The sequence below is a fragment of the Elgaria multicarinata genome, chromosome 11, assembly GCF_023053635.1.
Source record: "Elgaria multicarinata webbii isolate HBS135686 ecotype San Diego chromosome 11, rElgMul1.1.pri, whole genome shotgun sequence".
NCBI classification, from domain to species: Eukaryota; Metazoa; Chordata; class Lepidosauria; order Squamata; family Anguidae; genus Elgaria; species Elgaria multicarinata.
Window position 1 is genome coordinate 38,909,080 of NC_086181.1, and position 17,906 is coordinate 38,926,985.

At 41.5% G+C, this 17,906-nt stretch overlaps 1 protein-coding gene across 1 annotated transcript; it reads left to right on the forward strand.

Moving 5' to 3' along the window:
* Positions 1-1,193: 1,193 nt before the first annotated feature.
* On the forward strand, positions 1,194-14,379 carry LOC134405809 (vomeronasal type-2 receptor 26-like). The gene is made up of 6 exons (XM_063137060.1): positions 1,194-1,444; positions 2,515-2,806; positions 4,667-5,551; positions 5,924-6,151; positions 10,847-10,955; positions 13,478-14,379. Exons 1-6 carry the CDS (start codon positions 1,194-1,196, stop codon positions 14,377-14,379), a joined length of 2,667 nt encoding a protein of 888 aa, XP_062993130.1.
* Positions 14,380-17,906: the final 3,527 nt, after the last annotated feature.

Genomic DNA, 17,906 nt, shown 5'->3' on the forward strand with positions numbered 1-17,906 from the left:
TCCCCACACTTACATAAGTGACTGATAAGCAAGGAGCCGGGTTAACTGGCTGCTCGCTTTGAGTGTGGCTTGCCCATATGGACAGGCAGTATGGCCTGAGTTATGATTAATTCCCGCACAGTCACATGAAGATCCAGGGAGGGTTGATTTCTCCGGTTAATGTTAAATAAACAGGCCCAAGTTGAATCCAAGCTCTGTGTCTGTGTGTTATTTACTGCTTCATCCTCCAACACGCAACCAGCAAGCATCCTACATATTCATCATGTGCTGTTATTTTAAAATTAATTACAGTTCTAGTGCAGGATTTGTCTTGTTAGATTTACATTTGCCCTTTGATTTACATTTTCAAAAACAGGAAAAGGTCTGTTATAGGAGGAATGGAATTCCTATTCCAAGCATGCTCCCTTCCATTCTAAGAGTCACTGTGCATCATCCTCAATGTACCTACTTATGTGAACTCTCTTACTCACCTAAGCCAGATCTACACTAAGCAAGGTATGACACTTTGAAAACAGCTTTAAAACTGTATAAGGAGGGTGTCCTGGGCCCCAACAGTTGTCACTGCTGTTATAAACTGTTTGAAAGCAGTAGTGTAGAGCCTGCTTTAGTAAAGTATAGGACATTTCCTGCCTTGGCATGGGTTGGACTAGATGACCTTTGAAGTCCCATTCAACTCCATGATTCCACCAACTGTTTCCTTCCTCACCATTCTGAAGCAACACAGCGTAGCAGGGAGATCACACAAACATGTTGATTCCAGCACTTCTGCTACTGATGTTGCATCATGGAGGCCAAAATCATTGCAGAAGTACTCATCTCCCCTGCAATTATCACAATTGCTATAATTGATTTACCAACTCAAAAAGCTTTCTAGGAAAAAGAAAATCACCAAGCAAGTCTGAAATATGTATAAGTCCCCCAATGGCTTATTGATTGTTAAGAATCATGAGAAGAGGGAACCAGGGCTCTGTCTTTTGGATCGCTTTCCCTCTTCCATTGCACACCTCAAGATTCAGATGGTGGTGCTCTATTGGCACTCAAGGGTTGCTCTTGTTGCACTTTTGAACATCAGGATTCAGAGGAAACACTTCTCTTCACTCAGACCCATTTTCAGAATCTGCTGCCATGCACCTTGTTCAAGTCCTACTGATGGTAGCAACCATGTTGATGTAGAAAGAGACACAGGAGCCCCGATGCGTGGAGGGGACTTTGACACGAGGATGGTGTTGCTGTTGCTCCTGCTGCTGCTCCTTCTGTTGCTGCCAAACGTGGTGTGGAAAGTGCACGCCATGAAGTGCAGTGGAAATCAGCCTCCCTACATTCCACAAGAGTGGTACCAGCCAGGGGATCTCTTCGTCGGTGGGGTGACATCTCATCTCCATTACCCTCCCCCCAAAGTGTCATTCCTCAGACATCCTTCTAAGGAGAAGATAAAATTTCTCATGTAAGGAATTCTCCTTCTACACCTTTTCCCAAATTATCTCTGTTTTTATTTTGGTGATTCTTTAGATTTGTATGGCAGACTGCAAAGCACTTATAGTCTTAGTAAGTAATGGGAGTAGATCTTTGTAAAGAAACAGAAGGATGGAGTGCTGCTGGATGGGATCCCTTCTTCCACAGGATGATATGACATGTTGACACCTCCTTCATCCATTTTTGAAAAGAAGATGTGTAATAATTAGTAGAACTAGGACCCCAGCAGCTGGTGCTCACAGGCTTATTGTTTCAGATACTGGAGGCAGCACATAAACTTCAATAGTAGTAGCCATTGATAGCCTTCTCCTCCAGTTATTTATCAAAACTCCTTTTAAAGCCATCCGAATTAGTGACCATCACTACATCTTGTGGTAGTGAACTCCATAATTTAACTATGCACTGTGTGAAGAAGTGCTTCCTTTTATTTGTCCTGACTCTCCCACCAATCAGCTTCATGGGATGACCCACGGTTCTAGTATTTTGAAATTGGAGAAAAATGTCTCCCTATCCCCATTCTCCACATTATGCATAATGTTGTACACTTTTATCATGTCTCCCCTTATCCTTCTTTTTTCCAAGCGGAACAATCCCAGCTTCTGTAACCTTCCCTCATAGGGGAGAAGCTCCAGCCCCTTAATCACTTTAGTTGACATTTTCTGCACTTTTTCCAGCCCTATAATATCCGTTTTTTAGGTGTGGTGACCAGAACTGTACGCAGTATTCGAAGTGTGGCTGCACCATAGATTTGCATAAAGGCATTGTGATACTCGCAGTTTCATTCTCAATTCCTTTTCTTAGAATGCCTAACGTGGAGTTTGCCTTCTTTACACTGGCCACACACTAGGTGGACATTTTCATCGAGCTTTCCACCAAAACTCCAAGATTTCTTTCCTCTTTGATCACCACCAGCTCAGATCCCACCAGGTTATACTTAAAGTTGGGGGGGGGGTTTTTTTGCAGCAACGTGCATCACCATACACTTGTTTATCTTGTGCACCACTTAACTCTCCTATGAAACAGCATGTTACCTTTTTGCAGGGTGTCGACAAAGTTCTACCAGCATGTCCTGGCTTTGGTGTTTGCCATAGATGAGATCAATGACAATCCCAAGATCCTGCCCAATGTCACTCTTGGGTTCCACATCTATGACAGCTACACTGATTCAAAGAGGACCTATCGTGCCACTTTAGACTTTCTCTTTAACTCCCATCAGTTTCTCCCCAACTACAAATGTGACATCCAGAAAAATCTAATAGGAGTCATCGGGGGACTTAGTTCTGATGCCTCCTCACGCGTCGCAGACATCTTAGGTCTTTACAAGGTTCCACAGGTAGGATCAGCTCATGGTGATTCCTCCAGACTCCTCTGTAATTCATTCTTCACTACTCCTTCCAGGAGCAATTTGATGCTTTGACAGGATGCAGTGGTAGTAATGGAGTGGGGAGCAGAGTAGCTGAACTAAGTAGAGTTTCATTTGGAATACTATGGGGGTATTCAAATTTTTGTATGAGAAGTGGGATGTTCCAAATCTTGAGGGTTTAATCCAGCTTTAGTCATACCTGGAATTGATCCAGTGATTCCAGTGGCTCTGCTTCTACTAAATGTCAAGCTAACATGGTGAGCTTAACATGTGTAGAGAAAGATTGTTCCAGTGGTGGTAGGATAGAAATATCTGGAGGAATCTTCTACCAGTTGTGCATCTCTATGTATGTTTATATATGTAAAATGTGGGGGATGTTTTTCTGCAAAGAAGTAAGTTGGAGACAGTGGCAGCACAAGAAAAATATCTGTAGGCGAGGGGCAAAGAAAGGGGAAATTACATTTCACATCAATCAGAATTTGGGTTCATCAGTAAGTCTAGAGTAATCTCACACAGGGACACATTTCATAGCATATATGTTGAATTGGGGGTGTGCACAGCCCTACTACATAGGTACTCCAGTAGAACTTAATTAAGGGTACAGATTATTTGTACAGCTCAACCTGGGTTGAATGAACACATATATGAGCATGAATTTACGAATGCATGATAACACAAAGAGGGACCATGGCTTCACACATATTTCTGCCTTCGGGAATGAAAATCAGCCCATGGGTCCCAATCCCGATGTTTTTCCCCACCACATAGAAAGGAAAAGCAGGTTTGGGAAACCTTATACTACATTTCAGCTTTCAAAAAGGTGGTGTGATGTCCTGTTCATTATAATTTCCTGATCTGTGTGTTCCATCCCACAAATTCCCTGAAGGCCGAATTTCATGTTACTTTCCTGATGTAGCTTTTTCATCTTTGTTCAATTAAAGTTAAATACTGGGACTTAATACGGATCAGGATCCTAAATTAAGGATAGTGGGTTTTAACCCTTTGCCTGCTATTTACATTAAAGCTTTTTGGGTAATGTGAATTGGAGGGATGAAGGGGCCTGATCCAGATTGGGACTACAGTGGGGGCAAAGGATGCAAATCTCCCTAGCCTTCCCTATGCTAGAGTCCCAATCCATGTACTAACATATAGAGCGTCATCACACAGGCATTTCATGACGGACCCTTCTCCACCTCCACTTTTGACTCTCATAAACCAAGACCACATGGCCCATTCAGGAGGCATTTTTTGTCGTGCCACTTCTCCTTCACACAGCAAGAGATTGTGCTGCATTCCATTATTTTTAAGGGGGGGAATAGATTAAAAGAGGTATGTTTTGCAATGGAAAAATGAGCTGTAGGAGTGGGAGGTAGACAACGATGTGTAAAGGACACACGTATATCCATAAGTGGGCAGTAGCGAGTGTGTGATAAAAAGCTTGTCTGATGAACCTCACAGTCTAACCTTGTGAGGTAACATCCCATGCTGAAAGGGAACAGCCCCCTCTAAGAGAATTTCTCTCAAGTGCTTGATGTACTTACAGCATTTTAGCTTCAGAGTGAAACTAATCGTCTGTTTTCTGCTGTAGGCTTATATGGGGCAAAAAAAACCCACCCCTCTTTAATCGGTGTGACAAGCTGCTCAATACATCACCAAACCAATGCATGACACCCCTCCTTCACAAGAATGAATACCATACACAGCTATTTTTCACCAAACTTTGCAACCTGTATTCAATATGCTAAGCTGTATGTATTGGAGTAAAAAGGGCATTCTGAAATGTCACGCTTTCTCTCTTTTTCTTTGCTTCTCTTTCCTTCCCTTTTTTAGGTTTCATATGGCTCATTTAGGTCTGCCGTGAAAGATCAAACCAATTCCCCTTCCTTTTACCGCATTGTCCCCAATGTAGACCTGCAATACCAAGGACTTGTCCAGTTATTTCAGCATTTCAGATGGAACTGGGTTGTACTCATGGCTACGAAGGATGAGGGAGGAGATCATTTCTTGCAGGTCATGGAGTCTCTGCTTTTGCAGAACAGAATCTGTTCAACATTCACAGAAAGATTTGAAAAGAATGTTTATCTCCATGATATGCATAAAACCATCTTTGAAAAATTGGGACTTTTGCAAACTCTCATGGAGAGCAAAGCCAATGCGGTTGTTATACATGGAGAATCTTCAGCCATAACATGGTTGGAATTTTTAATATATGGAAGCAGGATGCTTCCGCTAATTTTTCCTCAGAATAAGGAGAGGTTCTCTGCAGCAAAAGTATGGATAACGACAGCCCAAATTGATTTCATAATGAATACCTTAGTAATACTTGGTGGATTTGATATACAATTCCTCCATGGTGCCATCTCCTTTACAATTCCATCAATGGAGCTTCAAGGCTTCCAAGAATTTCTTCAGCTTGTAAATCCTTTCTGGGAAAAAGAAGACGGTTTTGTTCATGATTTCTGGGAACAAGCATTTTGTTGTTCATTTTCACCCTCAATTGTGAGTCTCATAGGTGGAACATGTACCGGAGAGGAGATGCTGGAGAGTCTTCCTGGAGGTGTTTTTGATATGAACATGAGCGGCCACAGCTACAGTATCTACAATGCTGTCTACACTGTGGCACAAGCCTTACACACCTTCTACATGGCTAGAGTCAACCACAGAACAATGGAGAGTGGAGAAAGATTGTTTCCTGAGAATGTAGAACCCTGGCAGGTAACATTTTCACAATGACAGAAGTCAACAGTCATGGTGTAATTTTTGGTCTATCGAGTGACATGCTGTAGCCAGAATCCTAAAAACTAACCTATGTTATGTCAATGAGGTAGCTAGCACCTATATCTTTTCTTTTTTCTTATATTTGGGGTGGGGGTCTTATATGTTATTTCGTAGATAGGCAGGGTATAAATTGAATAAATAATAATAATAATAATATTAATAATAATAATAATAATTTATTGGGATTCCTTGTGCAGGAGTGGTATGTTTAATACTTCTTTCCCAAGCCATGAAACCTATCTGAACAATCTTCATGAGAATATTACAACATTTTCTAAACCCTTTGATTGGCTTTCTCTCTCCATCTAGCTCCACTCATTGATTCAGACAATCTCATTCAACAACACTGCTGGAGATGAAATTACATTTAATGAACATGGAGAATTTGAAGGGGGATTTGATATTACAAACTTTGTCACCTTCCCAAATAAGTCCTGTGTCAGGGTCAAAGTGGGAAGGCTGGATCCTCATGCTCCCCCAGGCAAAGGACTCACCATTAATGAGGACAGAATCAAATGGCACCGAGACCTGACTCAGGTGGGGAAAGAAGTGCATTTCTTTACACAAGGCACAATTAATTCAAAATTCATTGGAACACTGTAGTGGGAAAGAGGAGAAATGGCTTTTTCAAAGGGCCAAATCAATATATGGTGGGTGAAGATTCCACTTGAAAAAGACCCAACGTAACAAATATTCAACATCTGACAGGACAAGTTTTGATTTTGGCCATTTCTACACCTGCCTTTTCCTCCCGGGATCATCCAGGGATCATTCATGTGCATCCAAATGACACACAGGGGATCCCGGGAGAAGACAGGCATGATCCCTCCATTTTCCTGGGATAATCCTTAGGTGTAGAAAGGGACTATGATGCACTAGTGTTGTTACCCATTGGTACATTCATGTGAAATCTGAGAAAGACTCAGATTTCAATTTTACTGAATATGTGTAAGCATTGGGTTATAAGAGTTCGTTGGCATAGCATAGCGAATGAAGCTTTGGGTGGCATAGAATGGGTGAAAATGGATGTACAAGTGATGGGGAAATGTTTTAATATTAATGGGGCAAGGAGGCATGCACACATAGAAAAGTGTATCAATGGTTAGATACTTTGGTGTAGATAAGGCCTGATGAAATATGATTTGGAAATATGATTTGATATTGCTCAAGACATTAGTCATAAGAACTTGTGACTTGTACCAACTGTATGTGTTCCTGTTAAAGGAACTAGGTGAAAGGTTCAGGCTGATGAAAAGATAGAGTTGTGGTTTAAAAAATCCTGAAGAACTGAGAAGCTTCCCACATAGTTGACCAGTTGAAAAGCAAAAGTACTGTACATCAGAAGGGATGGAACATTATGGGAAGAGGATGATCTAAATTGATGATGTGGACCAATAGAATTAGAATAAGTATTAGGAGGGAGATCTTTGTCTTTGAGAAGGGTATTTAAGTCTGAACACAAAGGAGAAATTTCTTTGAGCCAAGTTGCTAGGCCTAAGACCAAGGTCTTCCTTGAGAAAACCAGTTTTGTCATTGGGAGAGGGTGTTTGTCTGTGTTTCTCTTAGTAAAGATCTTGTTCTTCATGAATCTTTCAGACTGATGAGTATATATCCTTTTAATTTGCTTGGCTGAATGGAGGTTTGTGTGTCTGTGTAACTTTCTTAAATTGTTTTAATAAATGCTTTAAAGTAGGGGTGTGCACGGACCCCCCACTCCGCTTCACTTCCAGATCTGCAATTTTCAGATCGGGCCGCTTCGCCCCGCCCCCACTCTGCCCATGTCCGCTCCGCTCCGCTCGGAGCTCCGGATCCGGATCGGAGCTCCGTTTTTTCCCCCCCATAGGCTTGCATTGAAAGCTAAAAAAGTATACAACTTTTTTTCTGTGAAAGTTAGAAACCTCACGTTTGGCACCATGACACCTCATGGGGGTATACACATGCACGCCAAGTTTCAAGGGAATCCCATCATCCCCTGATTTTTGGGGAATTTTTGAAAATCGGGCACCCCATTCACACCCCTTTCCATAGCTCCGTCAATTTGCACGCTAAAAATCTCAAACTCACCGCCATGAGATCTTATCCAGGGACACACACGCATGCCCAGACTCAAGGCAGTCCCATCATCCCCTGATTTTTGGCGCGGCTATAACCTCTAACGCACCACCCATAACCCTAATTCACACCCCTTTCGATAGCTCTGTCAATTTGCATGTTAGAAACCTCAAACTCAGCACCATGATAGCTTATCCATGTGTCCACATGGACGCCAAGTTTCAAGGCAATCCCATCATCCCCTGATTTTTGGGGAATTTTTGAAAATCGGGCACCCCATTCAGACCCCTTGGGATAGCTCCGTCAATTTGCATGTTAGAAACCTCAAACTCGGCACCATGATAGCTTATCCATGTATACACATGGACGCCCAGACTCAAGGCAATCCCATCATTCCCTGATTTTTGGCGCGGCTTAACTCACCCCAAATTGTCCCATTCTACAACTATGTCAATTTGCATGTTAGAAACCTCAAACATGGCACCATGATATCTTATCCATGTGTCCATATGGATGCCAAGTTTCAAGGCAATCCCATCATCCCCTGATTTTTGGGGAATTTTTGAAAATCGGGCACCCCATTCACACCCCTTTCCATAGCTCTGTCATTTTGCATGTTAGAAACCTTAAACTTGGCACCATGAAAGCTAATCCATGTGTCTAATCCTACTGTTTGTAGGGAAATGGGACAAGAAGTGTGTGTATGCTTTGCCCAAACAGGATTTGAAATGCTCAATCAGTGGCTGTTGCACTTCACAAACAGTGCACTGCACACACAGCACACTCATACAATCACACAGTCACACACAGAGTCCAAGTAACAGAGAGAAGAAATAGAGAATTTTTTTTTTTGTATTTTTTTGTATTTTTTGGTATATAGAAGGAAGGAAGATGAAACACAGTCAGGCTTTAAGAGAGGGGAGGGGGGGACAACCAACCAACCAACTAAACAAACACACACTCCAAAGTTTAAAAATAAAGTTTATATTAAATCAAAGTAAGGGAAAAACACAGAGCAAACTAAGCTAAAAGTCAGAAAGAAGCAAACAAACACACACACGCGCGCCAAGCTAAATCCTAATCTATCTCCAAAGTCCAAACACAGCAGCAGCACCTATAACTAACTCCTCTCTCCACAAACCCACAAAGAGACAGAAAGGAGAAAGGTCTCAGGGTGGCTCTGCCTTAGTCCCCCCCTCCAACGCTGGGATTGGAGGATGCTTCATGAGGTGATCACTTCTCATCAGGATTGGGAGTTGAATGTGCCTGTCATCGCTTCAAATAAACCCCGCCGCGCCGCAGCCGGGTTTACCCTACCGTTTGTATTGTAAATGTACCCGATTTTTTAAAAAAACATAGCACACGAACCAAAGGACACAGAAAGTTGAGAGTAGTCTCAAAATGACCCCCATCCACGACTGTCTAAGCACAAGAATTTTCAGAATGATAGCTTAAAAAACAACCCAGTTATCCCCGATTCTTTTCCGCAATGCAATCCTATGGGCGAAAACAGCCGTTTGACCCGCGCTGTCCTTTTGTTGAACCGATTTTTTAAAAAATATAGTGTGCGACCCACACAACGCAGAGAGGTGAGAGTAGTCTCAAAATGATCCCCATCCACGACTGTCTAAGCACAAGAATTTTCAGAACGATAGCTTCAAAAACAACCCAGTTATCTATGGGGGAAATGTTTCAAGATGGCGATCGGAGCGCTCCGCGGAAAGAGAATCGCTCTGAAAATGGTCGCTTCTCTTTGCCTTGCTTCTAGGGGTCCGCGGTCCGCTTCTACTCCGCCTCTGGGCAAGGCGGAGCAGGCCAATTCGCTCCTGCTTCTGCGCTTCTAATAGATGCGGAGCACATGCCTATTTTAAAGCTCTAACACTTCCATTGAGTTTGTGAGTCTGAGGCCTCATCTACACCAAGCAGGATAACGCACTATGAAAGCAGTATATAAAAGGCAGGAGCTACACAAAGCAGGATATAGCAGTATGAAAGCGGTGTATGGTATGGGTCAATGGGCCCAAACTGTTGTAAGTGTTCTTCAATACCACTATTAGGCAGCGGTGTGGCTCCTGCCTTTATATACCGCTTCCATAATGGAATATCCTGCTTGGTGTAATGAGCCCCCGTTACAAGAAAAAAGAGTAGAAGAAAGGAAAGATGATGTTGCTCCTCATTACCTTCATGAGAATTCTGAGACTGGTGTGGGATGAAATGCTAAACTACTTGTATCCTAGATCAGATTAGGAATGGAAGTTTTAAAAGGGTGACCATATGAAAAAGAGGACAGGGCTCCTGTATCTTTAACAGTTGCATAGAAAAGAGAATTTCAGCAGGTGTCATTTGTATATATGGAGAACCTGGTGAAATTTCCTCTTCATCATGCATTGGTTATTTCTCGGTTGGACTACTGCAACCTTCTTCTCACTGGCCTTCCTTCTTCTCACATCAGTCCGTTGGTTTCTGTTCACCACTCTGCTGCTAAGATCATCTTCTTGGCTCGCCGCTCTGACCATGTAACTCCACTTCTGAAATCTCTTCATTGGGTTCCAATTCACTTCAGAATCCAATATAAACTTCTCCTGTTGACCTACAAAGCTTTTCACTGTCCAGCTCCTTCCTATCTCTCCTCTCTCATCTCACACTATTGCCCCGCTCGTGCTCTTCGCATCTCTGATGCCATGTTTCTCGCCTGCCCAAGGGTCTCTACTTCCCTTGCTTGTCTTCGTCCATTTTCTTCTGCTGCCCCTTATGCCTGGAACGCTCTTCCAGAACATTTGAGAACTACAAGTTCAACCGCAGCTTTTAAAGCTCAGCTAAAAACTTTTCTTTTTCCTAAAGCTTTTAAAACTTGATTTTGTTCTGACTTTATACTGTTAGTTTTACCCTACCCAGTGCCTGTTTACCCTACCCTGTGCCTGTTTGCATTCTCTTCCCCTCCTTATTGTTTTATTATGATTTTATTAGAATGTAAGCCTATGTAAGCCTATGCGGCAGGGTCTTGCTATTTACTGTTTTACTCTGTACAGCACCATGTACATTGATGGTGCTATATAAATAATAATAATAATAATAATAATAATAATAATAATAATAATAATAGAAAATCTGAAGTGAAATGAATTCCTCAAACATCAAGTTAATACTAAGCTCTTCGAATAGGTGCCACCTCTTTCTCAGTGTACTGACAACTGTCATCCGGGTTACAGCAAGAAAAAGATAGAGGGGGAGAAATTTTGCTGCTATGATTGTGCTCCATGTCCAGATGGGATGTTCTCAAACAAGAATGGTAGGACATATGGTATCACTGATACATATTACTGGCAAGCAACCCTTCTCCATGTTCTGTTGTCAATTACATTCTCAAGAGTTTTTGAAATCTTATGCATTGCAATTGATAGATGTAATTTCATTGACTTTTCCTCTTGTCCACCTTGACGGAAACAGTTTTAGAAACATAGATAACACATTTTAGCATTAATAAAAATAAAGTTCCCAGAAAATTCTAAAGGAGTAATAGCTGGTCCTCTATAATAGCAGGAAGAGATACCCTGCACCCCTAATGAAGAAAGAAGACACAGGAGCATATATGAAGAAGCCTCCCTTCTTCAAAGGTACTTCAGGATGTTCATCAAATTTTGGTTTCTCTTCTTCTTCCACTTGAACCTGCACTGAAACGGCCTACTGTTACTGAAACTGCCTAAGTATGACTGTCTGTGCTCCAGGTCAGAAAAGCCTCCAGCAGCAAAGCCAAACTAGGCTACTGGGGTGTTTCAAATCCTTCATGATTCTCAATAATAAGCAAGACATATAGAAAAGTTGGATGGTACTGAGCTAATGATGGAAGTGAAAGAAGAGGATAAGAGACATGATTAGAAGCCATGCCATTCATCACCCTTGCTTCACAACGCACCTGGCTCTTAACAAGATTGCCTAAGAAATGGATGGGCAAAGCTTCTCTACCAGCCACCAAAGTTGCACTATTCTTTTTTAAACATATCCTCCAGTTGTTTTAGAGGTATCTTAGGCCCTTTCTACACCTAAGGATTATCCCAGGCAAATTTTTTATTCTCTCAGTATTTTAACACTTAATTTTAACTTAAATTTAAATTTTACTGTTCTAACTCTGTATTTTAATCTTATATCAATTTTGTTGCGTGGTTTTATCCTGGCTGTGCTTTTTATACTGTATTTTGTAATTTTGCTTTTAACATGTTGATTTTTTTATTATGGTTTTAATTTTTGTGAACCGCCCAGAGAGCTTCGGCTATTGGGCGGTATAGAAATGTAATAAATAAATAAATAAATAAATAAATCCCTGCCTGCTCCTGGGATCCAATGTGTGTCATTTGGATGCACAGGGATGATCCCGGGACGATCCCGGGAAAAAGGCAGGTGTACAAATGGCCTTAAAACCCTTAAAGCAATGTTTTACCTATCCTATTAGTAGCTTTAATGTAGACCTGGGGATCCATGCATACTTAGATAAACCATAATGAAGATTTCATGAGATGTAAAAGCTTGAAAGAAAAGTAAATGGCTGGGCCAAGGTCATCTCTCATAGAACGAGTTTGCTTGAAAAGTTGAAGGGATATAAAAATATTTAAATCACCCGATATTTAGATGATATTATACACAGGCCACACTACTTCAGGGCTCAGTCCTGGGCCCAGTGCTCTTCAACATTTTTATTAATGATTTGGACGAGGAGGTGCAGGGAACGCTGATCAAATTTGCAGATGACACCAAATTGGGTGGGATAGCTAATACCCTGGAAGACAGAAACAAACTTCAAAGTGATCTTGATAGGCTGGAGTGCTGGGCTGAAAACAACAGAATGAAATTTAATAGGGATAAATGCCAAGTTCTACATTTAGGGAATAGAAACCAAATGCACAGTTACAAGATGGGGGACACTTGGCTCAGCAATACTACAAATGAGAAAGATCTTGGAATTGTTGTAGATCACAAGCTGAATATGAGCCAACAGTGCGATATGGCTGCAAGAAAGGCAAATGCTATTTTGGGCTGCATTAATAGAAGTATAGCTTCCAAATCACGTGAGGTACTGGTTCCTCTCTATTCGGCCCTGGTTAGGCCTCATCTAGAGTATTGCGTCCAGTTCTGGGCTCCACAATTCAAGAAGGACGCAGACAAGCTGGAGCGTGTTCAGAAGAGGGCAACGAGGATGATCAGAGGTCTAGAAACAAAGCCCTATGAAGAGAGACTGAAAGAACTGGGCATGTTTAGCCTGGAGAAGAGAAGATTGAGGGGAGACATGATAGCACTCTTCAAATACTTAAAAGGTTGTCACACAGAGGAGGGCCAGGATCTCTTCTCGATTCTCCCAGAGTGCAGGACACGGAATAACGGGCTCAAGTTAAAGGAAGCCAGATTCCGGCTGGACATCAGGAAAAACTTCCTGACTGTTAGAGCAGTGCGACAGTGGAATCAGCTACCTAGGGAGGTTGTGGGCTCTCCCACACTAGAGGCATTCAAGAGGCAGCTGGACAAGCATCTGTCAGGGATGCTTTAGGGTGGATTCCTGCATTGAGCAGGGGGTTGGACTCGATGGCCTTGTAGGCCCCTTCCAACTCTGCTATTCTATGATTCTATGATTCTAAAACAAAAGGTTAATGAAAAAATACCAGAATTGTAAATTCATTTAAAATTATGTTATGCAAAGGTTTTCATATCCTACCAATGTATTTAAAAAACAAACTTGGTGACCTGAAATGGGTTAGCCGAGAAAGGCAGTACTTAACTTTTAGAAAAAGTTCTTTATGATTTTTTTTTATGTTTGTTTTTCAGATACGGAAATTTGTGTCAATTGTCCAAATGGTTACTATCCAAACAAATTCAAGAATGAATGCATTCCTAAAATTCCAAATTTCCTAGATTTCAAAGACACTTTGGCCAGCATTTCCATGTTTTCTGTACTTTTATGGTCTCTCATCACAGCTCTGGTGCTTGGCATCTTCATTAGGCACCGGGACACTGCCATAGTCAAAGCAAATAACCGAAGTCTCACCTACGTCCTCCTCCTCTCCCTCCTGTTGTGTTTCAACTCTTCCTTGCCCTTCATTGGAAAGCCTAAAAAGGGGACCTGCCTTCTTCGACAAACTGCTTTTGGCATCATCTTCTCTGTGTCCCTTTCTACCATATTGGCAAAAACGATCTCGGTGGTTCTTGCATTCATGGCTACCAAACCAGGATCCCAGATAAGGAAATGGGTGGGGAAAAGACTAGCATATTCGATTATCCTCTTGTGTTCCAATATTCAAGCAGGCATCTGTACTCTGTGGCTGGCAACTTCTTCCCCATTCCCAGATATGGACATGACTTCAGTGACTGAAGAAATTGTCCTGCTGTGTAATGAAGGGTCAGTCGTCATGTTCTACTTTGTTTTGGGTTACATGGGTCTCCTAGCTATTGTCAGCTTTACTGTGGCCTTCCTGGCCAGGAAGTTGCCTGACAGTTTTAATGAAGCCAAGTTCATCACCTTCAGCATGTTGGTCTTTTGCAGTGTGTGGGTGTCCTTTGTTCCAACCTACCTCAGCACAAGGGGAAAGTACATGGTGATTGTGGAGATCTTCTCCATCTTGGCTTCTAGTGCTGGGTTACTCAGCTGCATCTTTTTCCCCAAATGCTACATTATTGTCATGAGACCTGAGTTGAACACCAGAGAGCTCCTAATACGAAGAAAGGTGTAAATACAGGATTTATATTTTCATTGAAGGCCTTAGTATCCTTCCTACACAAGAACATAAACCTGAATTGTGATTAAAGTAGCATATCTAGATTTGACTGTGTGATATTTCCTATTCCAATCATTTTCCTCATGTACATGAATAAACAAATAGTAATTAACTAAACCATGGAGCCATTTTTCTGTTTGAAATATATAATGAATGCTACAATTGTTTGAACATGATTACCATGCTTGCTTTGTCACATGTATACTTAGTAAACATTACAACTGTTTGAGGAATTAGCCCTACTTTCAAGTTGAGTCCACACTTTCAAAATGTACCACTGCAGCACTGGCTAAATCTAAAGAGTAGGGTGAAACCAGCATTCCCTGGTATCACAGAGTTTTTAGTCTGAAGAATCAGAAGGTCCTGGGGTCCAGGCATTGCTAAGCCTCAGTACTGACTCCACAACAAACGTTTCGAGGTGAGCTGCAAAGATGGGTGTCCAACCAGGAGTTCCAAGAGACAGTCAAGCAGAAGGGCTGCTCCTGTGACTACTATTGACAAGCACTGAAATTGAACAAGCATTGAAACACTGCTCTGCTTCTTAGGACAAAAGGACAAAAGTTTTGGGTGTATTTCAGAAAAGATAATGATTGAAGGCTCCCTTTTGAAAAGGGTGACCATAGACACTCCATAGGTCAATTGGTGAAAAAGATCACAAGAAAGCACATGGCTCTGGCATTCTGGAGTGACACTGTCTTCATTGTAACCTAATGTGAGCAGTTTAGCACACTGAACGGCTCTGTAAACAAGGGAAACTATGCCCACTTCCTGTTTGATTCCACTCTGGAGGTCACTGTGGATCATTCTGGATCATAACCAGTTCACGCACTGGTTATCTCTCGGCTGGACTACTGCAACCTTCTTCTCTCTGGCCTTCCTTCGTCTCACATCAGTCCGATGGTCTCTGTCCACCACTCTGCCGCTAAGATCATCTTCCTGGCCCACCGCTCTGACCATGTCACTCCACTTCTGAAATCTCTTCATTGGCTTCCAATTCACTCCAGAATCCAATATAAACTTCTCCTGCTGACCTTCAAAGCTCTTCACGGTCTAGCTCCTGCCTATCTCTCCTCTCTCATCTCACACTATCGACCCACTCGGGCTCTCCGCTCCTCTGATGCCATGCTTCTCGCCTGCCCAAGGACCTCCACTTCCCTTACTCGGCTTCGTCCTTTTTCTTCTGCTGCCCCTTACGCCTGGAACGCTCTTCCAGAACACTTGAGAACTACAAACTCAATCACTGCTTTTAAAACTCAGCTAAAAAGTTTTCTTTTCCCTATAGCCTTCAAATATTGAGTTTGTTCTGACTCTATACTGTTAGCTTCACCCTACCCGGTGCCTGTTTACACTTCCCTGTGCCTGTTTGCATTCTCCTTCCCTCTTTATTGTTTACTACAACTTATTAGATTGTAAGCCTATGTGGCAGGGTCTTGCTATTTACTGTGTTATCTGTACAGCACCATGTACATTGATGGTGCTATATAAATAAATAATAATAATAATAATAATAATAATAATAATAATAATAATAATAATAATTCTGAGTTACAGCACAGTTGTTGTTGCACTGCGGATCACAACAAAATTGTTGTAACATTTGACAAATTTCTTTGTTTCACAGCTTACCTGCTTTCTTTAATCTCTTCCCAGATGTAGGGATCACAAGTACTTTAGACAGTTTTGTTATTTTTCATTGGTGCAATGAAAGTATTACGTTAATATGGATTTTGGAATTTTGTAAAGGGCCAACATGCTGTTATTTCCTAGATTTTTGGGGGTCTGTCCACCACAGTTTCTTTCTTTCTTTCTTTATTATATTTTTATACCGCCCATTAGCTGAAGCTCTCTGGGCAGTTCACAAAAATTAAAACCATAACAAAGTAACCAACAGGTTAAAAGCACAAATACAAAATATAGTATAAAAAGCACAACCAGGATAAAACCATGCAGCAAAATTGATATAAGATTAAAATACAGAGTGAGAACAGTTAAATTTAAATTTAAGTTAAAATTAAGTGTTAAAATACTGAGAGAATAAAAAGGTCTTCAGCTGGCACAGTTCTCAATTGGCAGAGTTCACAGATTTCAGTCAGTAATGCTGGGCATGTTGAGCCTGGAGAAGAGAAGATTGAGAGGAGACATAATAGCACTCTTCAAATACTTATAAAGTTGTCACACAGAGGAAGCCCAGGATCTCTTCTCGATCCTCCCAGAGTGCAGGACATGGAATAATGGGCTCAAGTTAAAGGAAGCCAAATTCCAGCTGGACATCAGGAAAAACTTCCTGACTGTTAGAGCAGTATGACAATGGAATCAGTTGCCTGGTGAGGTTGTGGCCTCTCCCACACTAGAGGCCTTCAAGAGGCAGCTGGACAACCATCTGTCAGGGATGCTTTAGGATGGATTCCTGCGCTGAGCAGGGGGTTGGACTCGATGGCCTTGTTGACCCCTTCCAACTCTGCGATTCTATGATTCTATGCAGGGCATCGTATACAAAGCCAAGTCCCGTCAATATTAAATGGGCCATAGGCTGTTGGAAATGCTAAAAGTTGCTTGTTAGACTAGAAAAGAAAATATTCATTTTAGAAAAATTCCAGCAAAGTTTCTTATCATTTCATCCTTGACAGTTGTTTTTTAAATCCATTTATGTTCTAGTGCATGACTATGATGGGTACCTTCTTTCTGTTTTTCTTTTGTTTTGTTTCACATTTGCAATTTCTTTTACATTTGCAAAGAGAGGAAGACAGTGAAAGAAGTGGCATTTTTATTCCTAACATGGTCACCCCCTCATTGATTCCACTCTAGGAGTCAGTTTGAGTCAACATCAATGTATCTATTTCTGTTAAATCCCCACTCCCATAAAATTACAGCAGATTTTCTGCATTGGCAGGGGCTGGATTAGATGACTTTTGAGGTCCAACACTAACTACTATTCCCTTCCTCACCATTAGGGAGCAGCAGAATATAGTGTGGAGATCAGAGAAACATGTTTCTTTCTGCACTTCTGCTATTGATGTTGCATTATGGAGGCAAAAAACATGGCACAAGTGCTTATCTCCCCTATAATTATCACAATTGCTCTAATTGATTTACCATCTTAAAAAGTTTTCTTGAGAGGAAGGTAAAGACCAAGTAATTCTGAACTATTTATACCTTTCAAAATGTGCCATTGACCATGAAGAATCACAAGAAGAGAGAACCGGGGTTTCATCATTTTGGCCTTATCTAAACCAAGCAAGATATTGCACTATGAAAGTTAAATATAAAAGGCAGGAGCCACACCAATCAGGATATAGTGGTATGGAAGCAGTATATGGTATGTGTCTATGGGCCCCAGCAGTTTTCAGTGCACTTCAATACCGCTATAAAGCTGTAATGTGGCTCTTGCTTTTGATATACTGCTTTCATACCACTTTCATAGTGCAATATCCTGCTTAGTGTAGATGAGGCCATAGATCACTTTTCCGTTGTAAACCTCAAGT